The 24336-nt window shown below is 44.8% G+C and overlaps 3 protein-coding genes across 3 annotated transcripts; 1 reads left to right on the plus strand and 2 right to left on the minus strand.

The window, feature by feature from the left end:
- Positions 1-222: 222 nt before the first annotated feature.
- Positions 223-9239, plus strand: LOC123097862 (ABC transporter B family member 6; the record flags this gene model as incomplete). The annotated part of the gene is given in 11 exon segments (XM_044519707.1): positions 223-909; positions 2816-2870; positions 2949-3124; positions 3218-3418; positions 3630-3889; positions 3969-4279; positions 4359-4579; positions 4656-4996; positions 5308-6095; positions 6208-6449; positions 7616-9239. Coding segments are annotated over 11 exon segments (4230 nt in total). The 3' UTR covers positions 8846-9239.
- Positions 9240-9345: 106 nt separating this feature from the next.
- On the minus strand, positions 9346-11123 carry LOC123097864 (photosynthetic NDH subunit of lumenal location 1, chloroplastic). The gene is made up of 8 exons (XM_044519709.1): positions 10950-11123; positions 10776-10872; positions 10600-10683; positions 10387-10460; positions 10135-10257; positions 9977-10048; positions 9741-9837; positions 9346-9663 (listed from the first exon to the last, which is right to left on the minus strand). The coding sequence occupies exons 1-8, from the start codon at positions 10980-10982 to the stop codon at positions 9554-9556; spliced, it is 690 nt and encodes a 229-aa protein (XP_044375644.1). The 5' UTR covers positions 10983-11123; the 3' UTR covers positions 9346-9553.
- A 478-nt stretch (positions 11124-11601) lies between these two features.
- LOC123097863 (E3 ubiquitin-protein ligase CSU1) lies at positions 11602-13655 on the minus strand. Its single transcript, XM_044519708.1, has 2 exons — positions 13209-13655; positions 11602-12426 (listed from the first exon to the last, which is right to left on the minus strand). The coding sequence occupies exons 1-2, from the start codon at positions 13445-13447 to the stop codon at positions 11751-11753; spliced, it is 915 nt and encodes a 304-aa protein (XP_044375643.1). The 5' UTR covers positions 13448-13655; the 3' UTR covers positions 11602-11750.
- Positions 13656-24336: the final 10681 nt, after the last annotated feature.

The raw sequence follows: 24336 nt of genomic DNA on the forward strand, positions 1-24336 counted from the left end.
CAAGGCCACCGACACGTGGGCCCCCGCCCATCACACCGCAATCAGTCAAGCGCACACGCCTCCCTCCCTCCCTCCTTCCGCTCTCCTGCCCGCACTGACTCCGCGCACCAGAATAATCCCACCACACGACCGCGACCGCGACCGCCTCCTCGCCGGCGACGGGCAGCCGCTGGCCGGAGTGGGAGGGTTTTGCTCGTTGCGTCGTGGGCTCTTGCGTGGGAGGCGCGGCCGAATTCCTCTGACCGGGTCTCCTCGACGCCTTCTCTCGCGTTGCCGTGTGCCACCGAGTAGATTTTAAAAGGAAAGCCCCCTTCCTTTTCTTGTGCGGTAGTATCGGTCTCTGGGAGGTTAATCTAATCGGAGGCGGCTGCTTCCGAGGAGACCTTGTCGCCGCCGCCGACGCCCGCCGTCCCCCCTCGCCGAGCTAAGCTGCTGTTATGAGCTCACCCCAATCCTAGGGCTCTGCACGGCGTCGTCGGCTTCTCCAGGGGTTCCGCGGCGGAGATGGTGCCCAGCGGGCTCTTCGGCTGGGCTTCGCCGCACGTGCAGCCGCTCACGCCGGTGTCCGAGGTCTCGGAGCCGCCGGAGTCCCCGTCGCCGTACGGGGACGGGCCGTCGGGGGATGCTGGCGTCGGGGTCAGGGAGGGGGAAGGCGCCGACGACGAAGATGTGGAGGAGGACGAGGTCGAGCCCCCTCCCGCCGCGGTCTCCTTCTGGAGGCTGTTCGAGTTCGCCGACGGCCTCGACTGGGCGCTCATGGCCGCTGGCGCGCTCGCCGCCGCCGCCCACGGCGCCGCACTCGTCGTCTACCTGCACTACTTTGGGAGGTCCTTGAATTTGCTCGACTCTGAACGGATTCAGTCTGCTCTCCACGGCCGTAGCGACGAGCTGCTCAACCAATTCAAGCAGGTAAGCTGATGCTTCGGATGCTCGTCTCTTAATTGCACGCATGACAGGATCTGCTACCTGATATTTATTGCCGGAGCCAAATTTGTTATTCTTTAATTTTGCTATTATTGGGACTGGGAAGTTTTTTTTGTAACTTTTTGCGCTTACTATACTTATGGGGGCTGGTATACTCTACATTTCTTATTTATTTGTGTGCTATTCTCAGTACATGTAAACCCTAAACCAGCTCATACTTAGTTTTGTCGTGTGCTGTTAGGTCACTTACACAATATTGATAACTAGGGCTCGGAAGATTTACCAGCTGAAAATTGTTCGTCGCACTGCAAAATTTTGTGCATAGCAGTTATATTTATGACTCAGATTACATATCATCTAGAATCAGTGCATTTGGAACTTTTGGATGTGAATTTTGCCATGAAATTATGCACATTCTAAGTTTGCGGGTTTGCTTGACGATGTGATATGTCTCCTTGGCTTCTAGCTGTGGCCTTGTGGGTGATTGGCTGATTCCGGCTGGAGGGCAGGTTCGGTTTTTGTGCACTTGTGCCTATGGTGTTAGGTATTGATACCAGCCAAGGGAAAAAGAAGCGCTAGGCGTTAATTGTGTGTTTTGCCACCGCCTTGCGCTTTTCTGACCAAAGCGCACATTAAGCGCTAGGAGTTTTGCGATTGCCTGGCACCTGCCTTTTTTTTTGTCATGGCAGGTATATGTTGGTGGTGTATTCTGGAATTCGGGTGTTGCAATTTCTTAGGCAGCGTTGATTTATTGTGCTGTTTGTCTAGCAGACTTAGAGGATTGCAGCATGGCAGGGCCTGAGGTTGCCTATTGGATTGAGTTGTATTGTTTTAGCTTTGCTGACAAGCCGGGATACACAAAACTTAACACATTGTGGCTGGTCCTGTTAGGTCTCATATTGGTGAATTGGTGCCTGTACATAGTGCTAATGGGATGCCATTAGTTTAGTTCTGTATACTTCAAGATGTGCATCTGGTGAAGATTTATCACATTTATACCAATTTTGGCTTTCCTTGATTGGGCAGGATGCCCGCAAAAAAATGGCTCTTATTGTTTACTCTTTTAATTGGTGACTGATGAAAATAGTGGGAACATGTGAAGAAGTGTCGATCACAACCACAGAAGAAGATGACATGAAGTTTTTTCCTGCTGGCCACTGGGGATCCCTATGTGAGAAGCAAGTGAGCAGGGTGAGGTGGTGGCTTGTAGTCTCACCTCAATATCTGTATTGGAGTCAGTTTTGTTGAGTTTCACTGTTGGCCTATATCCTTTTAGCTAGTTCAACGTGTTTTCATTAGTCCTTTAAACAAGTGAGCCAGTCGTGGTGGGTCTTGTTAGGCTTTAAGCAGTAGTCCTGTTTGAAAGATTAAGCAGTGGTCCTGTTTGAAAGATAGTTATCATTGTGAAATGAGTTTTTCCAGTGAGTCTGGTTTCTTGAAGTCCAGGCAGTCAACCAAGAAAGGAGGTTATGATGTGAAAGTCTTCTTGTCTGTGTTCCCCTTCAAGCTCTCGGGTATGCTAGAGGAGAGGTGCCGAAAGTAAAAGTTTGAAAAAGACGACTAAACAAGTTTGCTCAAGATTTATTCATTATTAAATTTCCACCTCAGCGAATGGCTCGAGTTGAGAAGAGAAGGATGATTCTTTTCCAATAAATGAACTCAACCTCCAAAATTCAATTAATTAATTACTATACTAGATTAGCAATATACTCAGTGCTTCTAAACAATCTATTAACTAAAACAATCAACTATTAACTAAATAATCTATTTTAATCTAAAGGAGTGCAAGTATATGCACATGTTTTAGCACTTCTATTCAATGCATTCTACTGCCCAATCCATATACTTTTTTCTCTTACAATCTTCACATCTTATGCTGTTTCATTTGCAGCATGCTCTGTATATCATCTACATAGCTGCTGGTGTTTTTGTCGCGGGATGGATAGGTAAGTTATAAGAACCTTCGTTTAAATATTTTCTCGCTCAGCATGTGTATATACCTAATGTAATTTGTGATTCTCCAGAGGTATCATGCTGGATTCTCACCGGGGAACGACAAACTGCTGTCATCAGATCAAGATATGTCCAGGTCTTGCTAAATCAAGACATGAGCTTCTTTGATACATATGGAAACAACGGTGATATAGTTAGTCAAGTTCTTAGTGACGTATTGCTGATTCAGTCAGCAATTAGTGAGAAAGTAAGTTCAGAGTGAATATGCTTTGACTGCTGTATGAGTATGTTCGCAGCATGAACTTCGATGGTCTGTTCTAACAACTCAGTGCTTTTGTAGGTAGGCAACTACATACACAATATGGCCACATTCGTCGGTGGTCTCATTGTTGGGCTGCTCAATTGTTGGCAAATAGCACTTCTAACTCTTGCCACTGGACCCTTGATTGTCGCTGCAGGAGGAATATCTAACATATTTCTCCATAGACTGGCTGAAAACATTCAAGATGCATATGCCGAAGCGGCTAGTATTGCTGAACAGGTTTCGTCCTGTGAACTTCTCCATGCTGTCCATTTCTTGCGCATTTGTTTACAAATATCCACCTTTTAACATTGAGAACACCATTTGCCAGATCAGATATTTCTCCACTCTTTGTATTGTGCATTGCACTATATTCTTGTAGCATGTACAAATAATATGTCCAAATATAATCGGCTCCGATTTTACTTGATAAAAACATGTGGATGTGCAGGCTACCTCATACATCAGGACACTATATGCTTTTACGAATGAAACTCTTGCAAAGTACTCCTATGCTACCTCACTTCAAGCAACTCTAAGATATGGAATTTTGATAAGTCTTGTCCAAGGAATTGGCCTTGGGTTTACCTACGGACTGGCCATCTGTTCCTGTGCTTTGCAACTCTGGGTTGGAAGACACCTAATTTCTCGTGGGAAAGCTGATGGTGGTCAAGTTGTGGTAGCTTTATTTGCAGTAATTTTGAGTGGCCTGTAAGTAACATAATCCTATACATTCCCCTGTTTCCCCCATCAAGAGTGTCTTTACCTAATACATTTTCCTGATTTTTAGTGGTCTGAACCAAGCAGCTACAAACTTCTATTCATTTGAGCAAGGGCGAATTGCTGCTTATAGACTATATGAGATGATAAGTCGTTCAACTTCAAGCACCAACCTGGAAGGGACCACTATACCCCAAGTGCAGGGGAACATCGAATTCAGAAACGTGTACTTCAGTTATCTCTCACGTCCTGAAATTCCAATTTTAAGCGGTTTCTTTCTCAGTGTACCAGCCAGAAAAACTGTTGCACTTGTTGGTAGAAATGGCTCAGGGAAAAGCAGCATAATTCCTTTAATGGAGAGGTTCTACGATCCAACGTTAGGTAACATCATTGAGAAGCATCTTTGATTTTCATCTCCAAGTTTCCCCATTTGCTAAGACAGCTCTTTTTATGTTTTCAGGGGAAGTCCTGCTGGATGGGGAAAATATCAAGAATTTGAAAGTAGAATGGTTAAGAAGCCAAATTGGTCTGGTTACACAAGAACCTGCACTGCTGAGTTTGAGCATCCGCGAAAACATTGCTTATGGAAGATTTGCTACCTTTGATCAGATAGAAGAAGCAGCCAAGACAGCACATGCTCATGGGTTCATCAGTTCACTCGAAAAGGGATATGAAACACAGGTAATGGCAGTGCCAAATAATTAGGCATGGATGCTCCAGTCCATTTTGTTCATTCTGATTTTATTTACCTCCCTAGGTTGGTCGAGCTGGTATGGCGTTGACTGATGAACAGAAGATCAAAATTTCCATCGCTCGTGCTGTGCTTTCGAGTCCATCAATTCTCTTACTTGACGAAGTCACGGGAGGACTTGATTTTGAAGCTGAAAAGGCTGTGCAAGGAGCATTAGATGTTCTCATGCTGGGAAGGTCGACCATTATAATAGCTAGGCGCCTTAGCCTCATTAAACACGCTGATTACATAGCTGTAATGGAGGAGGGACATCTTGTTGAAATGGGGACACATGATGAATTGCTAAACTTGGATGGCCTTTATGCTGAGCTTTTGAGATGCGAGGAAGCAACAAAACTTCCTAAGAGGTAAGCTGTTTTTTCTGGACAATTTCCTGGTAAGAGTGAGTTTGCATTGGTTTAGATTTAGTATTACATTGTTTTTCAGTCTAGACTAGCCAAGTAGCTGGCACAAATATAAGAAATAAAACTCTGTCCAGTCCTGGATAATTAGATACTTGTTTATATGCTAATTTCTAAAATATACCTTAATGCTGTGAGCATCCAGCTACTTGCTGAAGAAATAGCGGTTAACCTGGTTGTTCTTACTTTGTTCCAGCTGTGCTAGATTTGCACTATTTAACCAGAGCTACTATATTTACTCTGTCAATCTTTCTCAGGATGCCCACCAAGAATAGCAGGGAACGCAAGTCACTCCAATTTGAGGATCCACCGATCAGCCAAAATTTTCAAGAATCATCCTCTCCTAAGATGGCAAAATCACCTTCTCTTCAAAGAACACATGGCATGCTTCAATTTTGGCGATCAGACACCACCAGAAATTCCCATGATTCACCAAAGGATCGAAGCCCACCTCCAGAACAAACTACAGATAATGGAATACCTTTAGTTGCAACTGAAAGAGCACCATCCATCAAGAGACATGACAGTTTTGAAATGGAATTGCCCAACCTTCCGAAAGTTGACATCCATCCCATACAACGGCAATCTTCAAAGAATGCAGGACCTGACTCGCCTATATCTCCTCTTTTGACTTCTGATCCAAAAAATGAGCGTTCACATTCACAAACTTTTAGTAGACCACAGAGTGAACGGGATGATACAAGTTCTGAACAAAGTGAACCTGATGAATTGCAACATCACAAGCCACCATCATTTTGGAGACTGGCAGCACTTAGCATTGCTGAATGGCCTTATGCTCTCTTAGGCACAATTGGTGCTGCTATATTTGGCTCATTTAATCCACTGCTTGCTTACACAATAGCACTTACAGTGTCGGCATATTATCAAATAGAAGTTAGTGACATGCGCCATGAAGTGAACAGGTGGTGTTTATTCATAGTAGGAATGGGTGTTATTACAGTGCTGGTCAACTGGTTGCAACATTTCTATTTTGGAATTATGGGGGAGAAGATGACTGAACGTATAAGAAGAATGATGTTCTCCGGTATGCTATCTGTGCCTTTATACATATGAGCTGCTTTTTTTTGGTAGTCTGCTGCAATCATGAAGTTAGATTGGATCTTCTAGAATTCCACACTAATTTAGTTCTTTCACAGCAATGCTGCGCAATGAGGCTGGATGGTTTGACAAAGAGGAGAACAGTGCTGATACACTATCCATGCGCCTGGCAAACGATGCTACATTTGTCCGTGCTGCATTCAGTAACCGTCTTTCCATATTCATACAAGACACTGCTGCGATTTCTGTAGCTCTTCTCATTGGAATGTTGTTGGGATGGCGTGTGGCGCTTGTTGCACTTGCAACTTTACCTGTTCTTGTTATCTCTGCCATTGCACAGGTAATACAGCCTGAAGGTTTTTTGGTCTGTTCTATTATCAGTTTATCACCTCAAGAGTCTGATACGGAGTAGCATATTTTGGCATGTTAACAGAAGTTGTGGTGTCTGTTGGCGAGACCATTGAGCATTTTTGTGTATACTGAGAGTTCGGATCCGAAAACCCTTAAATATATCACACAGGGCCTTTTCGGAAACAAAATACTGGGGTTGATTCAAGTGTTGCCTAGGTTATTTTTATATTACCTTGTGGATGTTAAAACTTAAAAAGGGACCCATACAAGTCAAGTCTAAGAAAGCATACTCACTGGGCCCTGGATGGTTTGGAAATTGTTACTTGAACATGTGGCTCTAGTATATACCACCTTGCAAATATGATCTTTATTATCTGTTAAGGGTCAGTGACATTTCAAACTTTAGAATTATTTTTGATCCTGTTACAAATGGCCTTTCCTGTCAATAATCTACACGATCTGCACTCTCTTTCTATAGCCACATATTTGGTATTCCCTAATAATACAGTGTCCGTATAATTATTTAATTGCCTGATCTGTTAAACACTGAAATTTGCAACACTAATCTTGAACTGCATGCATATCTTTCACAGTTTGGCATTCAGTAACTTGAGACTACCCACAGTGGGAGTAACATAGGTAGTAACATCACACATATCTAGATAAAATAGATGACGTGGCAAGTAATAAATGAAGAAAGAGAGGGAAGTAGTAACATAGCTAGTTACTAGTAGTATGAGTAGAGGACGGGGCGTCGACCCGTTGGCTGGGTAGCTGAGGTTGCTGCCAGCCCACCCGAGTTCGAGTCCCGGCACGGACGCGCGGTGCACACGGAGTTTCTCCTATAAAGAAAAGCCAACGAGGGTTAGCCCTTGGGTTGGTCTCATTTTTTTTATTTTTTTTTAATTCTTTTTAGTAGTATGAGTAACATCACACATATCAAGGCAAGATGTGTCTATAGCCTAATAAATGAAGTGTTGCATGTTACCATACTTATGTTACTTCCCACTATAGAGGTAGTAACATAGACTAGTAACATACGCATGTTACTAGTCTATGTTACTACCCATTGTGGCTAGTCTGATACTGGGTATTTTATGTTAGAACTGGTGCAAATAGGCATGTTCTAAATTGATATGATAAACCATTTTACAGAAATTATGGCTTGCTGGCTTCTCAAAAGGAATCCAGGAGATGCATAGAAAGGCTTCATTAGTACTTGAAGATGCAGTCCGTAACATTTACACCGTTGTTGCTTTTTGTGCTGGAGACAAGATAATGGAACTCTACAAATTACACCTTTGTAAGATACTGAAGCAAAGTCTTGTGCACGGGTTGGCTATAGGCTTCGGTTTTGGTTTCTCGCAGTTTCTTCTTTTTGCCTGCAACGCCCTCCTTCTGTGGTACATTGCCACCTCAGTGGACAAGCAGCGCCTGACAATAGCCACTGGGCTAAAACAGTACATTCTGTTCTCATTTGCATCATTTGCATTGGTGGAGCCCTTTGGACTTGCTCCATACATACTTAAGCGGCGGAAGTCTCTCACTTCAGTGTTTGAAATTATTGACCGAGAGCCAAAGATTGATCCTGATGACAACACTGGCCTGAAACCACCCAATGTCTATGGGAGCATTGAATTCAAGAATGTTGATTTCTCCTATCCAGTTCGCCCAGAAATCTTTGTGCTGAGCAATTTTAATCTTAAGGTGAGTGGTGGGCAAACAGTTGCAGTGGTAGGTGTTTCAGGATCCGGGAAGAGCACTATCATTTCGTTAATTGAGAGATTTTATGACCCAATGTCTGGCCAAGTTCTGCTGGATGGCCGAGATCTGAAATCGTTCAACCTGAGATGGTTACGAAGCCACATGGGCCTAATTCAGCAAGAGCCCGTCATTTTCTCGACAACAATAAGGGAGAACATTATATATGCAAGGCACAACGCAACGGAGGCTGAGATGAAGGAAGCTGCAAGGATAGCAAATGCTCATCATTTCATTAGTAGCTTGCCACATGGCTATGACACTCATGTGGGAATGCGAGGGGTTGATCTGACACCTGGGCAGAAGCAACGTATTGCCATTGCTAGAGTGGTTTTGAAGAATGCGCCGATATTGCTGTTGGACGAGGCCAGCTCTGCGATCGAGTCTGAATCAAGTAGAGTGGTACAGGAAGCTCTTGACACATTGGTCATGGGGAACAAGACGACGGTCCTGATAGCGCACAGGGCAGCGATGATGAAGCATGTGGATAACATTGTTGTCCTAAATGGTGGTAGGATAGTTGAGCAGGGCACACATGACTCTCTGATGGACCTGAACGGTCTCTATGTTAGATTGATGCAGCCCCATTTTGCCAAGGGCCTTCGCCAGCATCGGCTAGGCTAGGCTAATGTAATTAATGTTGGGTTTGTTAGGTGTAAATTATGTTAGGGCATGACCAAGTTCCCCTGTCGCTCTCTGTCCAGCCACGTAGCTCCATGGTTGGAGTTGCTGGCGATGTTCCGAATGCGCAGAAGGGTAGCTTGGTCTTGACAAAATTTTCGACTGGAGATTGAGATGACTAGTTGTGTTGAATCTGTAGGGAACTTTTATCCTGGAAATAGGTAGCAAGTTTGGTGGGAGGGCATTGTAATTGTTGTAATATATGAGTTGCAAACATTCTTTGGGAGGCTCTGCGCACTCGATTCATTTCACCTTTGTAATGCACCGATTTGATGATTCAGGTGTGTGTAAAGAGAATTGTTCTTATAATAGGTTAAATTCTTGGTGATTTCATGAATATGCCTGTTTGGCGATGATTGTATGAATTGTCGTTTGTTCGTGTGTGGATTACCCCGTGGAAACAAGAACAGCCCTGACGAACTGTCCTAGGATCATACTCCCTCTGGATCCTCAATATGGTTTTAAAGAAGTAAATTTTGACCACTAATTCATGCATACTGGTTCTACTAGATTCGTACAAGCTTGAATAGCTCGATGTATGAGCAATGCAGATTCGTTGAGTTGGGTTCCTCCGGCCTCAGGCCGTGACACCAGGTTTCGCCCGCGTTGCAACGGTCGGATGGTGCCGACGGACATCAAGAGCTTGCGCAATCAGGCGTTCAAGTCGTAGATCTTGAAGGAGTCGGCGACGACTTTGAGCCTGTTGCGCAGCCTGCTCCACCGCCGCTCGTTCGCCGTCACGATCAGCGTGTAGTACCTCCCTGCCAAAACCAACACCAACTCAGCTTCGTGTCCACCGGAGGGGAAACATATGATCAGAATCCCCATGAACGTGTACCGTTTCCGATGGCGACCGTCGCAAACGCCGACACGCCGTAGCCCGGCGCCTCCAGATCGTACTCAAATGTCCAGTAGTTCCTGCCATCCACCGTACGCTGCCAATTTACAGCACAACAAAGTAAGAAACTGCTCATTTTTCCAATCTTTGCAGCGTAGCAAATCGGGAATTCTATGGCTGTCGATGAGATTCGGCAACTAAAAATTGCAATGCAAGCAGTGGATGAAACGGCAAACCTCTTGCATTTCATAGATCGTTGGTATCTGGTTCGGGGCAGCGTACACTTCGGTTACCAAATTGAAGATCGCCTGAGGGAAGATGAAGCAGTGGTCAGAAGAAAGGGAAGACAAGATCTGGTCCAAAGTCGAGAAAATCCAGGCGAAAGGCTACCTACCTCATCCATTGGGCCTAGGTCACGAATGTCTGTTTTCTGAGTAGGAATGAAGGCCACACGGACAGACTGCAGCTGCACATTACGGTCCTTGAACGCTGAATCATGGCCCAAGAAGTCGAAATCCTGACATGAAGCACCCGGGGGAACAAAAGCTTTATGTGAAATCCAAGAGCCAAGCAAAAAAACTTATTTGGCATCTGACTTGTCCTTCTTGCACACTAATTTACTATACTAGTAAACATGACAAATTACCCTCCAATCAGCTGGGTAGAGGTACGAATATCCGTCGTTTGCATCGACGTAGGAGCGGTAGTTCTTTGGTACTTCTGAAATCTAGGAACAACTCCAGTTAGCATTAGCTCACACAATCCTACATGCTACTCCAATATTTAACAAGTTGATAACTTGCATGGTTGCATATCGGCTGCCATGGAAGTGAAACTGAACAATTAACAATGGGCATACCTTCAGCATATGCAGAGCTGCTGTTTAACAGGACAGTGGATAATGCCCCAGCACCAAGCAGTGCCAATCTCCTTTTTGTGACCTCTACAATAAGGTCGGGAAGAGAGATTCTATCAACAAATTTTCCTGTGCCAACCTTTTAAAACACATTGAGATAAACAGCAGACGAGAATTACTCTTCTCATCCGAGGATGCTTCGCTCGAGCTCGCGTTCACCACCGACGGAGGAGCCCCATTCAGCCTTGCAGTAGCTGTACAGTTCGGCGCAATCAACTGAAGACAACACCGAGTTCTAAGTCCAGGAACGAAATCAAGAGAAGGATGATAACAGGGTTCATTCAAGCACACACCTGTTTGGAAATCAAGCTCTGCAGGCTTGCCATTTCACCTTCAGTGGAGCTCTGATCCTAGCCTGCCCCAGGTTGGTTGGCTATCTGCTGGACTGTGGTCCGTAAGCTTCTCCATGTGTTGCGTGCGTGGGTGGAAGCCAAGGCTGCCAGCTCAGCGTTTCCATTATCCTTTTCAAAACCTTTTGTTTCATTGTTTTGTACTGGCCACCGGCTGACAAAAGGGGACCATTCATTCCCTTCTGATGGATAGTACTACCTCTTTCCTGTGGTGATTTTCTTCGTTTCCTGTGGTTTAACGACATAGATGGAGACATAATCTGTAGAGATGCAAAAGTCATCTCACCACAGAATTTGCAGAAATGCAAAAGCCATCTCACTGCAAAGGGATATGTTACAGACTTGTAGTACTGCTTACCACTAGGGACTCTTTGGATTGCCGTATTTTTTTATCCCTCCAGAAGTTCCAAAGAGGCCCCGAGTTCTGAATTTGATCAAAGCATGGTGGTACGAGGAAAACGAATATCTGCTCTTACAGCGAGGTTTGCTCATGCAGAATCTCCAGTGTGACAACATAGAAAACTGGCAAGACATGTCAAGCGCCAAAGAAATCCGTAGATACTGCATCGGAGCAAAACTGCAAGCACATTATCACTTGGATGAAAACCTGAGTATCGTTTGTTCCAGATCATACTTATCAAAAAGATATCAAAACATTTAAAAAATCCAGGTTACATATATTCGTGCCACAACGATAAGTCGATAACTGACAGCATTATACAACAACAGTTACATAATTGAAGGCTATTCCTTAGGAGCAGGCTTCACCAATCCTAGCCCAGAACCACTCCCTAAATACTTGAAGTTCTTAGCCTCTAGGTGGTCATCGTGCGCGGCAAAACCCGTTCCTCCTTTCTCTAAATTAATCAAATTCCTCTCTTTGCACGGTTTGTTGCACATTAAGCAGACCTTATCTGTTGCTACGAACTTGTCCGAGCACTTCTTGCAGAAAACATGGCCACATGTGCTGATCGCCACGAGGGACATTGTGTTTGTGAGATTGGACTTGCAACTGGGGCAGATGTAGCTTTTCTCCACTGACTTACTGCTCTTCTGACGAGCGTTCTCCTCGGTGAAAGAAATAGGGAAGAGTGATTTCAGCTTGAGCTTCTCCTGCCCCTCGGGACAGATTGTGTCAGTACAAGGAGCATCTACCTTGACAGTAGCTTCGGGTGTAGCTGACGGAAGCCAGAACGCCTTCATGGTGCGTAGGGCTTCCTCTTCAAAGGAGGTAGTCTTCACACTGTTGGCTCCATGAAAACCATTCTTGTCTTGGGAACCACTGCGATCATAGTATTGGGGAACTGCTCCATGATTCTGCTGATCAAAAGCATCCAACTCCTTAGACTTTTGCAGCACCAGCTTCTCCTCCTCCTCTTCCTTCTCTTGCTTTTTCTGGGAATCATGAGCTATAAGCTTGCTGGAAGAAGGAAAAACGCTCAGAAATCCATACAATTTGGTTGAACAAGGAGGTAACTTAAGGGCAACTATAGCAATTTTGCATGTCCACTAAGAACAGGAACATAGATTCAAACTACTTCAGTGATCAATTGCTGAAATGTTGATGACAAATGATATGGGGAAGGTCGTAGTCTTTTGGATACCGAAACTATACTGATTTACTACCTCCTCCGTTCACAAATATATGATGTTCTAACTTTTTTTTTCTGAATCGAAGCTTTAGTGTGTTTGTTCACTCATTTCAGTCCGTATGTAGTCCATATTAATAAGATATCCAAAACAACTTATATTTGTGAACCGAAGGAGTTCATACTACTAGTAGAAATCCAATGATGAAGCAAGACCGTTTAATCTTGAAATTCAGGGATAAGCTCGTACAATACTAAGTAGTACTGGTAACATAACACCACCGATCCAAACACTGTACCCATGACAAACACCCATCCCAGGATCGAATTTGATTGTCACCTCAGATTCTTTCATCGCGCGACCTCCAGTGCCACAAAACTAAAACGCCGTGCTAAAAGGAGTTCTCATCGTACCAAGGAAAATGGCAAGCTACGGTAACCCCAACAAGCCGAGGAACCCTACAATCCTAGGAGCAGGAATGCGCATTTAAGCCCGCACTGCATCTGAGCGAAAACATACCAATTTCACAATCCTTGCTAACAAAATGCAAATTCCCTGGAATTAACCGGTCCTTGGATGACCAAGCAAAGAATAAAAAAGACGAGCTGGTACCGCTTGATGTCCTTCTTCTGCGCGAGGAGGCACTCGAGGATGCACTCCTTGCAGAAGGTGTGGCCCTTGGGGCAGGCGAGCGGGTCGATGAGCGGCTTGAGGCAGAGGCAGCAGGCGTCGAAGGGCTTGATGGAGTCCTTGCCGAGCCGCTCCCGCTGGGTGCCGTACCCGAGCTTCCGCTTCTCCTCGTAGGTGAAGAAGGCGAGGTCGTTGTTGTTCTTCGAGTGCCGCTGCGGCATCTTCGCTGCGCTTCGCCTTCGTCCCCCCTTCCGGCCGGCGAGTGGAAGGCGATGCGGTCCTGCTCTGAGGTGGGTCGTCGAAGTGCTAACCCTAGATTTGACGGGGAGGAGAAGTCGGCGAGGTGATGGTTTGATCGGGTGGAGTGGAGACGAAGGACGGATCGGGCTGGGACTTGGGCAGTTGGGCTCAGTTCGGTTCCGTGTCTGGACTCTGGATTGGGCTGGGACTTGTGCGAGCCTCTCAGGCAGGGTTCTCTGACCGGCCCGTGTCATTTGACTTATGGGCAGGTGCGAGTTTCAGAAGGGCACATAGTTTTCCCCCTCTTGTTAGGGTTTTTTCTTCTTCCGGGGCGACTCCACCACGCCGCCGTCGAGATCGTCTTTCCCTACCTCCGTTTTGCCTTCCTTGACCCGTGCGCACGCACTAAAGAGGCTAGGACGGCGGAGGGTTAGGGTTCCATCAGTAGGGTCCGATCGGTTTTCATCGGAATAGGGTTCAGGATGTCATCCAACAAGGCTTCGGGGTCTGCTACGACGGATCAAGCAGAGGCAGAGGATGTGGAAAAGCTGATGCAAGAGCTGGGACTGAAAGAGGAGGATCTGGACGATGTTGTTTTTGATGAGAAGGAGGTCCCGCCGGAGGCCGCGCGATGGGTTGCCCTGATTAGGGTTCACTCAAGCAAAGCATATAGTCAATTTTGGTTCTTTAAGAACATGCGGGCGGCATGGGATCTTGCGCAAGAAGTAAAATTCAAGCCATTGGAAGACAACCTTTACACCGCCCAATTCTCGTGCTTGGGAGATTGAGAGAGAGTCACCCAGGACGGCCCCTGTCACTTTAGGGGCGATGCGGTGATCATCAAGCTATATAATGGACTTGTGAAACCCTCCACAGTTCAGCTTGACAGTATTGAAATCTGGGCTCAAATCCACGACGTTCCAGATCTGTGTGCACATCTAGTGCCGGCACTTGCGGCAAAGATTGGAGAGGTTCTCTTTGCTGAACCACCATCGCAGGATTTCAGAGGAAACTTTTATCGAGTCTGGGTAAGAATCAACGTGATGAATCCTTTGAAGAATGCAGTATCAATGATACGCGATGGGAAGCGCCAGATCTACCGGGCCAAGTATGAGAAGCTGCCTGATTGGTGTGTGGTGTGTGGTATGTTGGGGCACCTTTTCAAGGAACACGGTACGGGTATTCATCCACCGTCAGCTTTGATCTTCAAGGACCTGCGTGCATCATGGACAATGAGGGCCGAGCGTGGACCTGGGAACGGGCGCGGCCGAAGAGGAGGACGTGGCGGAGGCCGCGGAAGGGAAGCACCAGAAAGCTCGCGCTATGATGGCTATGAGGATGATCTGAGGCATGGAGAAGATCTTGATGCTGATATGCAGGATGCTGAGAATAACAGAAAGAGAGCGTCTGAACTTGCTGCTAGAACAAGGCTGCTAGCGACAGAATCAGTTAGCACTGAACGGACTAGTCACTTGGCACTACCTCCTCCTGAGGTTCCTCCTAGCCCGAGTGGCAAACAGGATCCGAAGAGGGCGAAGGTGATACTGGAAGCAGAGAAGAACATGTTAAACATAGTTCTGTAGCGTGTCAGGGTTACATTACTTGCGCATATACATTAGGTAGTTAGGAAGGACATTTATCTTAACCATAGTCCTTATCTCTTCCTCTTTCTTCTTTCTCAAGATTGTAATCCGAACTACTGTATGCGCTATCCCAGGGAGGTGCGCCCCTGGTCTTTATAACACGCAGCAGCGCTCCCACGATGGGTAAGACGCTTTCGCCTATTCGCACATGGTAATCAGAGCCTCCTCTTCGAAACCCTAGCTTCTCCATAGTCCCAAGCCATGTCTTCCTCCAGCGCCGTCCAAAGCAATCTCGGCCAGGTCACGGAGAAGCTCTCCTGGACGAACTACGTCATGTGGCGAACTCAAGTTACGCCGCAGTTGAGGGGAGCTGGTCTCTTCGGCTACGTCGATGGAACGATGCCGGAACCCACCCGCCTCCTCGTCACCAAGGACAAGCACGGCAAGGAGTCGTACGAGCTCAATCCTCTCCACCCCATCTGGGTGAGGGAGGATCAGCAGGTGCTCGGCTACCTCCTCAACAACCTCTCCAAAGAAGTGCTGATCGCGGTGACCACGGTCACCACCGCGCATGCCCTCTGGGCGGCGCTTGCAGGCATGTTTTCTTCTCAATCCTTGAGTCGTGTCAACAATATTCGCACTGCCTTGAACAGAAGGGCACCCAATCGGTTGCTGCATACTACGCTCATATGCGTGGCCTTGCCGATGAACTCGCCGCGGCCGGCAAGCCCATCCAGGACGATGAGCTCATCTCCTACCTGCTGCATGGGCTGGATATGGACTACCAACCCCTCGTCTCCGCCCTCGACGCTCGTGTCACGCCGGTCTCCCTCGACGAGTTGTATTCCATGCTGAGCAACTTCGATCAGCGCGTGGCTCAGTTTCACAGCACCGGCGGTGGCTTAAAGTCCTCGGCCAACGCCGCCATTCGCGAGCGCGGCTGGTACTCATCGCGCCCTCGCGGTCCTCCTCGACACAAGGGCAAGCAAGGCGGTGGCGGCTCCAGAAACTCCTCTCACGGTGGACGCCCCAACTTCACCAACAACAGGGGCCGTCGCGGCGGGGGTGGCAGCGGTGGCGGCTCGGGCAGATCACGTCCTGATGCTGTACGTTGCCAGATCTGTGGCAAGCCTGGCCACACAGCCAAGGACTGCTGGTATCGTTTCGATGAAGACGAAGCCTCCTCTGATGAAGATGACAAGGTTGTTGCCGTCGCTGATGGGTCCTATGGCGTCGATACTAACTGGTATCTCGACAGTGGCGCCACCAACCACCTCACGGGGGAGCTTGAGAAGGTGACTCTTCGTGAGATATATCATGGCAAAGATCAAATCCACACGACAAGTGGTGCAGGTATGAGGATAAGTCATATAGGTCATTCGGTTATACGTACCCCTGATAACCCACAAGTATAGGGGATCGCAACAGTTTTCGATAAGTAAGAGTGTCGAACCCAACGAGGAGCTAAAGGTAGAACAAATATTCTCTCAAGTTCTATCGACCACCGATACAACTCTACGCACGCTTGACGTTCGCTTTACCTAGAACAAGTATGAAACTAGAAGTACTTTGTAGGTGTTTTTGGATAGGTTTGCAAGAGAATAAAGAGCGTAAATAAAAGCTAGGGGCTGTTGTAAGTAGAGAAGCAATAAAGTAAATATAGCGAGTGTGGAAAAGTGGTGGTAGGAGTTGCGAAATTTTCCCTTAAGCAATTGACTACTTTACTAGACCGATAGCAAGCATTATGTGGGAGAGGCCACTGCTAGCATGTCATCCCTTACTTGAAATTCTATGCACTTATGATTGGAACTATTAGCAAGCATCCGCAACTACTAACGTTCATTAAGGTAAAACCCAACCATAGCATTAAGATATATTGGTCCCCCTTCAATCCCGTATGCATCAATTTCTATGCTAGGCTGAAGCTTCTGTCACCCTTGCCCTCCAATACATAGTCCTATCAACATACAACTAACCCTATGGTGTGATCCACGCGCGCGCTCATATGATGGGCACCAAAGGACAACAACATAACCACAAGCAAATTAAATCAATCATAGCAATTCATCAACCACCGATAGGACAACGAAAATCTACTCAGACATCATAGGATGGCAACACATCATTGGATAATAATATGAAGCATAAAGCACCATGTTCAAGTAGAGGGTACAGCGGGTTCCGGGAGAGTGGACCACTGTAGATAGAGAGGGGAAGGTGATGGAGATGTTGGTGAAGATGGCGGAGGTGTTGGTGTAGATCGCGGTGATGATGATGGCCCCCGGCGGCGTTCCGGCGCCACCGGAAGCGAGGGGGAGAGAGCCCCCTCCTTCTTCTTCTTCCTTGACCTTCTCCCTAGATGGGAGAAGGGTTTCCCCTCTGGTCCATGGTCTCCATGGCGTGGGAGGGGCGAGAGCCCCTCCGAGATTGAATCTGTCTCTCTGTCTCTCTCTGTTTCTGCGTTCTGTCCTGCTGCCTTTTCACCGTTTCGTATATATATGGAGATCCGTAACTCCGATTGGATTGAAACCTTCGCCGTGATTTTTTACCAAAAAATAGCTTTCTTGCGGCCGAAGAAGGGCATCAACTGCCTTACGGGTGGCCCACGAGGGTCAGGGGCGCGCCCAGGGGGGCAGGCGCGCCCCCCTGCCTCGTGGCCATCTCGGGCACCGTCTCGCGTGGATTTTTCTTTTGGAATTTTCCAAATATTCCAAAAATAAGCTCCGTCCGTTTTTATCCCGTTTGGATTCCGTTTGATATGGATATTCTGCGAAACATAAAACATGCAACAAACAGGAACTGGCACTGGGCACTGGATCAATATGTTAGTCCCAAAAATAATATAAAAAGTTGCCAAAAGTATATGAAAGTTGTATAATATTGGCATGGAACAATAAAAAATTATAGATACGACGGAGACGTATCAGCATCCCCAAGCTTAATTCCTGCTCGTCCTCGAGTAGGTAAATGATAAAAAAGATAATTTTTGATGTGGAATGCTACCTAGCATAATCTTGATCATGTATCTAATCATGGCATGAATATTAAGACACGAGTGATTCAAAGCAATAGTCTATCATTTGACATAAAAACAATAATACTTCAAGCATACCAACCAAGCAATTATGTCTTATCGAAATAACATAGCCAAAGAAAGCTCATCCCTACAAAATCATATAGTCTGGCTATGCTCCATCTTCACCACACAAAGCATTCAAATCATGCACAACCCCGATGACAAGCCGAGCATTGGTTCATACTTTTTAACGCGCTTCAGCCTTTTCAACCCTCACGCAATACATGAGCGCAAGCCATGGATATAGCACTATAGGTGGAATAGCATATGATGATGGGGGTTATGTGGAGAAGACAAAAAAGGAGAAAGTCTCATATCGACGCGGCTAATCAACAGGCTATGGAGATGCCCATCAATTGATGTCAATGTGAGGAGTAGGGATTGCCATGCAACGGATGCACTAAGAGCTATAAGTATATGAAAGCTCAAACTGAAACTAAGTGGGTGTGCATCCAACTTGCTTGCTCATGAAGACCTAGGGCATTTGAGGAAGCCCATAGTTGGAATATACAAGCCAAGTTCTATAATGAAAATTCCCACTAGTATATGAAAGTGATAACTCAAGAGACTCTCTATATGAACAACATGGTGCTACTTTGAAGCACAAGTGTGGTAAAAGGATAGTAACATTGCCCCTTCTCTCTTTCTCTCTCTCTCTCTCTTTTTTATTTTTTTCTTTTCCTTTTTTTGGGTCTTCTCTCTTTTTTTTGGCCTTTCTCTTTTTATTTTTATTTTTATTTTTTTATTTTTTCGTCCGGAGTCTCATCCCGACTTGTGGGGAATCATAGTATCCATCATCCTTTCCTCACCGGGGAAATGCTCTAATAATGATGATCATCACACTTTTATTTACTTACAACTCAATATTACAACTCGATACTAGAACAAAGATATGACTCTATATGAATGCTTCCGGCGGTGTACCAGGATGTGCAATGATCTAGCGTAGCAATGACATCAAAAAACGGACAAGCCATGAAAACATCATGCTAGCTATCTTACAATCATGCAAAGCAATATGAAAATAAATGCTCAAGTCATGTATATGATGATGATGGAAGTTGCATGGCAATACATCTCGGAAGGCTATGGAAATGCCATGATAGGTAGGTATGGTGGCTGTTTTGAGGAAGATATAATGAGGCTTATGTGTGATAGAGCGTATCGTATCACGGGGTTTGGATGCACCGGCGAAGTTTGCACCAACTCTCGAGGTGAGAAAGGGCAATGCACGGTACCGAAGAGGCTAGCAATGATGGAAGGGTGAGAGTGCGTATAATCCATGGACTCACATTAGTCATAAAGAACTCATATACTTATTGCAAAAGTTTATTAGCCCTCGAAGAAAAGTACTACTACGCATGCCCCTAGGGGGATAGATTGGTAGGAAAAGACCATCGCTCGTCCCCGACCGCCACTCATAAGGAGAGCAATCAAAGAACACCTCATGCTCTGACTTCGTTACATAACGGTTCACCATACGTGCATGCTACGGGACTTGCAAACCTCAACACAAGTATTTCTCAATTTCACAATTACTCAACTAGCACGACTCTAATATCACCACCTTTATATCGCAAAACTATTGCAAGGAATCAAACATATCATATTCGGTGATCTACAAGTTTTATGTAGGATTTTATGACTAACCATGTGAATGACCAATTCCTGTCATCTCTCTAAATAGATATAAGTGAAGCAAGAGAGTTTAATTCTTTCTACAAAAGATATGCCCATGCTCTAACAAGTATAAGTGAAGCAAAAGAGCATTCTACAAATGGCGGTTGTCTATGTAAAGAGAAACAGGCAATCCAAACTTCAAATGATATAAGTGAGGCACATGAAGCATTCTATAAAGCCATACTCAAAGAATATAAGTGAAGTGCAAAGAGCATTCTATAAATCAACCAAGGACTATCTCATACCAGCATGGTGCATAAAAGAAAAATAAAAACTAAATGCAAAAGACGCTCCAAGATTGCACATATCACATGAATGAAACGAATCCGAAAACATACTGATACTTGTTGAAGAAAGAGGGGATGCCTTCCGGGGCATCCCCAAGCTTAGACGCTTGAGTCTCCTTGAATATTTAATTGGGGGTGCCTCGGGCATCCCCAAGCTTGAGCTCTTGCCTCTCTTCCTTCTTCTCACATCGAGACCTTCTCGATCATCGAACACTTCATCCACACAAAACTTCAACAGAAAACTCGGTAAGATCCGTTAGTATAATAAAGCAAATCACTACTCTAAGTACTGTTGCGAACCAATTCATATTTTGTTTTGCATTGTGTATACTGTAGTATAACTTTTTCATGGCTTAATCCACTGATATAAATCGATAGTTTCATCAAAACAAGTAAACTATGCATCAAAAACAGAATCTGTCCAAAACAGAACAGTCTGTAATAATCTGAACATTCACCATACTTACGATACTTGAAAAATTCTGAAAAAATTAGGAAAAATAAACAATTTGTATAGAAAGACAGTGAAAAAAGAATCAGAACCGTTTGACATTCCAGTAAACAATTAAAAATCGCGCACTACAGCCAAAGTTTCTGTCCAGCATCGCACAAACCAACAAGCATCGTAAACATCCTAAAGGCAAAGCTTGGCACATTATTTTTATTTATAAACTTTATAAAAGCACACAACAGAAACAAATGACTCTCTAAAACTTTCGGGTTGTCTCCCTGGCAGCGCTTTCTTTAAAGCCATTAAGCTAGGCATATAGTGCTCAAGTAATGGATCCACCCGGATCCCAAGGTATATCAAAGCCAATTTTAATTAACAATGATTTGTGATTTAGTAGTGAGCACAAAGTAACATATATCAAGCAATGACGAAGTCTAACTCTCTTCCTATGCATCGGCATGTCATAAAAGAACAATTCATGCACACATAGTAAAGGCCAATGCATAGTATAAACAATTTCTTGCAATTTTATCGTGTTGGAAACATAGAGAGGTGGAGATATAATTCCTCTCTCATAATAATTGCAAGTAGGAGCAGCAAGCACATGCATATTATATTCATTAAAATCATCATGTGCAACGGTATAAGGCAACCCATCAATATAGGGCAAACTTCTCCAATATAGTGTAGTTGGGAGAATTCAAAAAGATAATAGGACTATCATGCGTGGGTGCAATAGCAACAATTTCATGTTTAACATAAGGAACTATAGCAAGTTCACCTCCATAAGCGTAATTCATATTGGCATCTTGGCCACAAGCATAGCAAGCATCATCAAAAAGGGATATTTCAAGAGAATCAATGGGATCATAACAATCATCATAGCAATCATCCTTCGGTAAGCATGAAGGGAAATTAAACAATGTATGAGTTGAAGAGTTACTCTCATTAGAAGGTGGGCACGGGTGATCAATCCGCTCTTCCTCCTTTTGTTCTTCGCTCTCCTCCTCATCTTTTTCATCCAATGAGCTCACAGTTTCATCAACTTCTTCTTCCATAGATTCCTGCAAAATATTAATCTCTTCTTGGACAGCGGGGTAGTCCTCAATATATGGTTCAACATAGGCATTAGAAGCATAATTATCATAGCAATATTTAAGTATGGCAAAATTTTCAGATATGTAAAGAGTAGCATCATACGTTTCAATCAAAGAAGCAATTTCATAAGCACCCTTAAAAGCAACAAATTCTTCAATTTGTTGAACATCATAGTAATTATAAACACCTTTAGCATAAGAAGATAAGATTCCATTGTCAATAAACTCACATTGGTAGGGAAGGTGTTTCTTAGGGTTTTCAGAACAACAAGTAACATCATATATATAACATAAATTCCAAGCATAGCATTGCAAACGATGAATTTGACCCAGTAAAATTTTCCCTTTTTCAGATATTTGGTGTCGCACATAACAAGCATGCTCATCTAAAGATTTTCCCTCAACTAAGCTAGTTGGGGTTTCAGCACGAGCACAAAGGGATTGAAGATGATCCAAGTAATAAGCTTCAGGAGTGTGATAGATTTTGAGTGCTTCTTCAACCATTGGTTCAGTAGGTACAACTATTTTTTTTTGGTATTTTGCGTTTCCTAACCATAACTAAATATAGAAAACAACTAAGAACCGCAAATAAAAATTACTTAGTGATAAGCAAACAAGCACACACGAGAATATTCACTCCACGCTATTGCTCCCCGGCAACGGTGCCAGCAAAAGGTCTTGATAACCCACAAGTATAGGGGATCGCAACAGTTTTCGATAAGTAAGAGTGTCGAACCCAACGAGGAGCTAAAGGTAGAACAAATATTCCCTCAGGTTCTATCGACCACTGATACAACTCTACACACGCTTGACGTTCGCTTTACCTAGAACAAGTATGAAACTAGAAGTACTTTGTAGGTGTTTTTGGATAGGTTTGCAAGATAATAAAGAGCGTAAATAAAAGCTAGGGGCTGTTGTAAGTAGAGAAGCAATAAAGTAAATATAGCGAGTGTGGAAAAGTGGTGGTAGGAGTTGCGAAATTGTCCCTTAAGCAATTGACTACTTTACTAGACCGATAGCAAGCATTATGTGGGAGAGGCCACTGCTAGCATGTCATCCCTTACTTGGAATTATATGCACTTATGATTGGAACTATTAGCAAGCATCCGCAACTGCTAACGTTCATTAAGGTAAAACCCAACCATAGCATTAAGATATATTGGTCCCCGTTCAATCCCGTATGCATCAATTTCTATGCTAGGCTGAAGCTTCTGTCACCCTTGCCCTCCAATACATAGTCCTATCAACATACAACTAACCCTATGGTGTGATCCACGCGCGCGCTCATATGATGGGCACCAAAGGACAGCAACATAACCACAAGCAAATTAAATCAATCATAGCAATTCATCAACCACCAATAGGACAACGAAAATCTACTCAGACATCATAGGATGCAACACACCATTGGATAATAATATGAAGCATAAAGCACCATGTTCAAGTAGAGGGTACAGCGGGTTGCGGGAGAGTGGACCGCTGTAGATAGAGAGGGGAAGGTGATGGAGATGTTGGTGAAGATGGCGGAGGTGTTGGTGTAGATCGCGGTGATGATGATGGCCCCCGGCGGCGTTCCAGCGCCACCGGAAGGGAGGGGGAGAGAGACCCCCTCCTTCTTCTTCTTCCTTGACCTTCTCCCTAGATGGGAGAAGGGTTTCCCCTCTGGTCCATGGTCTCCATGGCGTGGGAGGGGCGAGAGCCCCTCTGAGATTGAATCAGTATCTCTGTCTCTCTCTGTTTCTGCATTCTGTCCTGCTGCCCTTTCACCGTTTCGTATATATATGGAGATCCGTAACTCCGATTGGATTGAAACCTTCGCCGTGATTTTTTACCAAAAAATAGCTTTCTTGCGGCCGAAGAAGGGCATCAACCGCCTTATGGGTGGCCCACGAGGGTCAGGGGCGCGCCCCCTGCCTCGTGGCCACCTCAGGCACCGTGTCGCATGGATTTTTCTTCCGGAATTTTCCAAATATTCAAAAAATAAGCTCCGTCCGTTTTTATCCCGTTTGGATTCCGTTTGATATGGATATTCTGCGAAACATAAAACATGCAACAAACAGGAACTGGCACTGGGCACCGGATCAATATGTTAGTCCCAACAATAATATAAAAAGTTGCCAAAAGTATATGAAAGTTGTATAATATTGGCATGGAACAATCAAAAATTATAGATACGACGGAGACGTATCAACCCCTTCTCGCAAGATTCACCTTATAATTTTTTTGCATGTTCCTAGTACCAACAAAATTCTTCTCTCTGTTCATCGTATTACTATTGATAATCGTGTGTTCATTGAATTCCATCCTTTCTTCTTTTTGATCAAGGATCGGGCCACGAGGAAAGTTCTCTATCGAGGTAGATGTGTTCGAGGGCTTTACCCGTTGATTCCGGAGTTTAGAAGATCAAATAAACAAGCTTGTGGTGCTATCAAGCTTTCGTCCACACGATGGCACGATCGTTTGGGACATGCCTCTTTTTCTTTGGTTGAACGTTTGCTTAGGAAAAATAAGCTCCCGTTTGTTGGTGAGCGAAATATTGAAACTATTTGTGATTCTTGCCAAAGAGCAAAATGTCATCAATTACCTTATCCCATATCTACTAGTGTTTCCACTCAACCTTTGCAATTGATATTTTCTGATGTTTGGGGTCCTGCCCCCACCTCGGTTGGTAGATACACATACTATGTTAGCTTCAT

The sequence above is a fragment of the Triticum aestivum genome, chromosome 4D (assembly GCF_018294505.1).
Source record: "Triticum aestivum cultivar Chinese Spring chromosome 4D, IWGSC CS RefSeq v2.1, whole genome shotgun sequence".
In the NCBI taxonomy this organism is placed as follows: Eukaryota; Viridiplantae; Streptophyta; class Magnoliopsida; order Poales; family Poaceae; genus Triticum; species Triticum aestivum.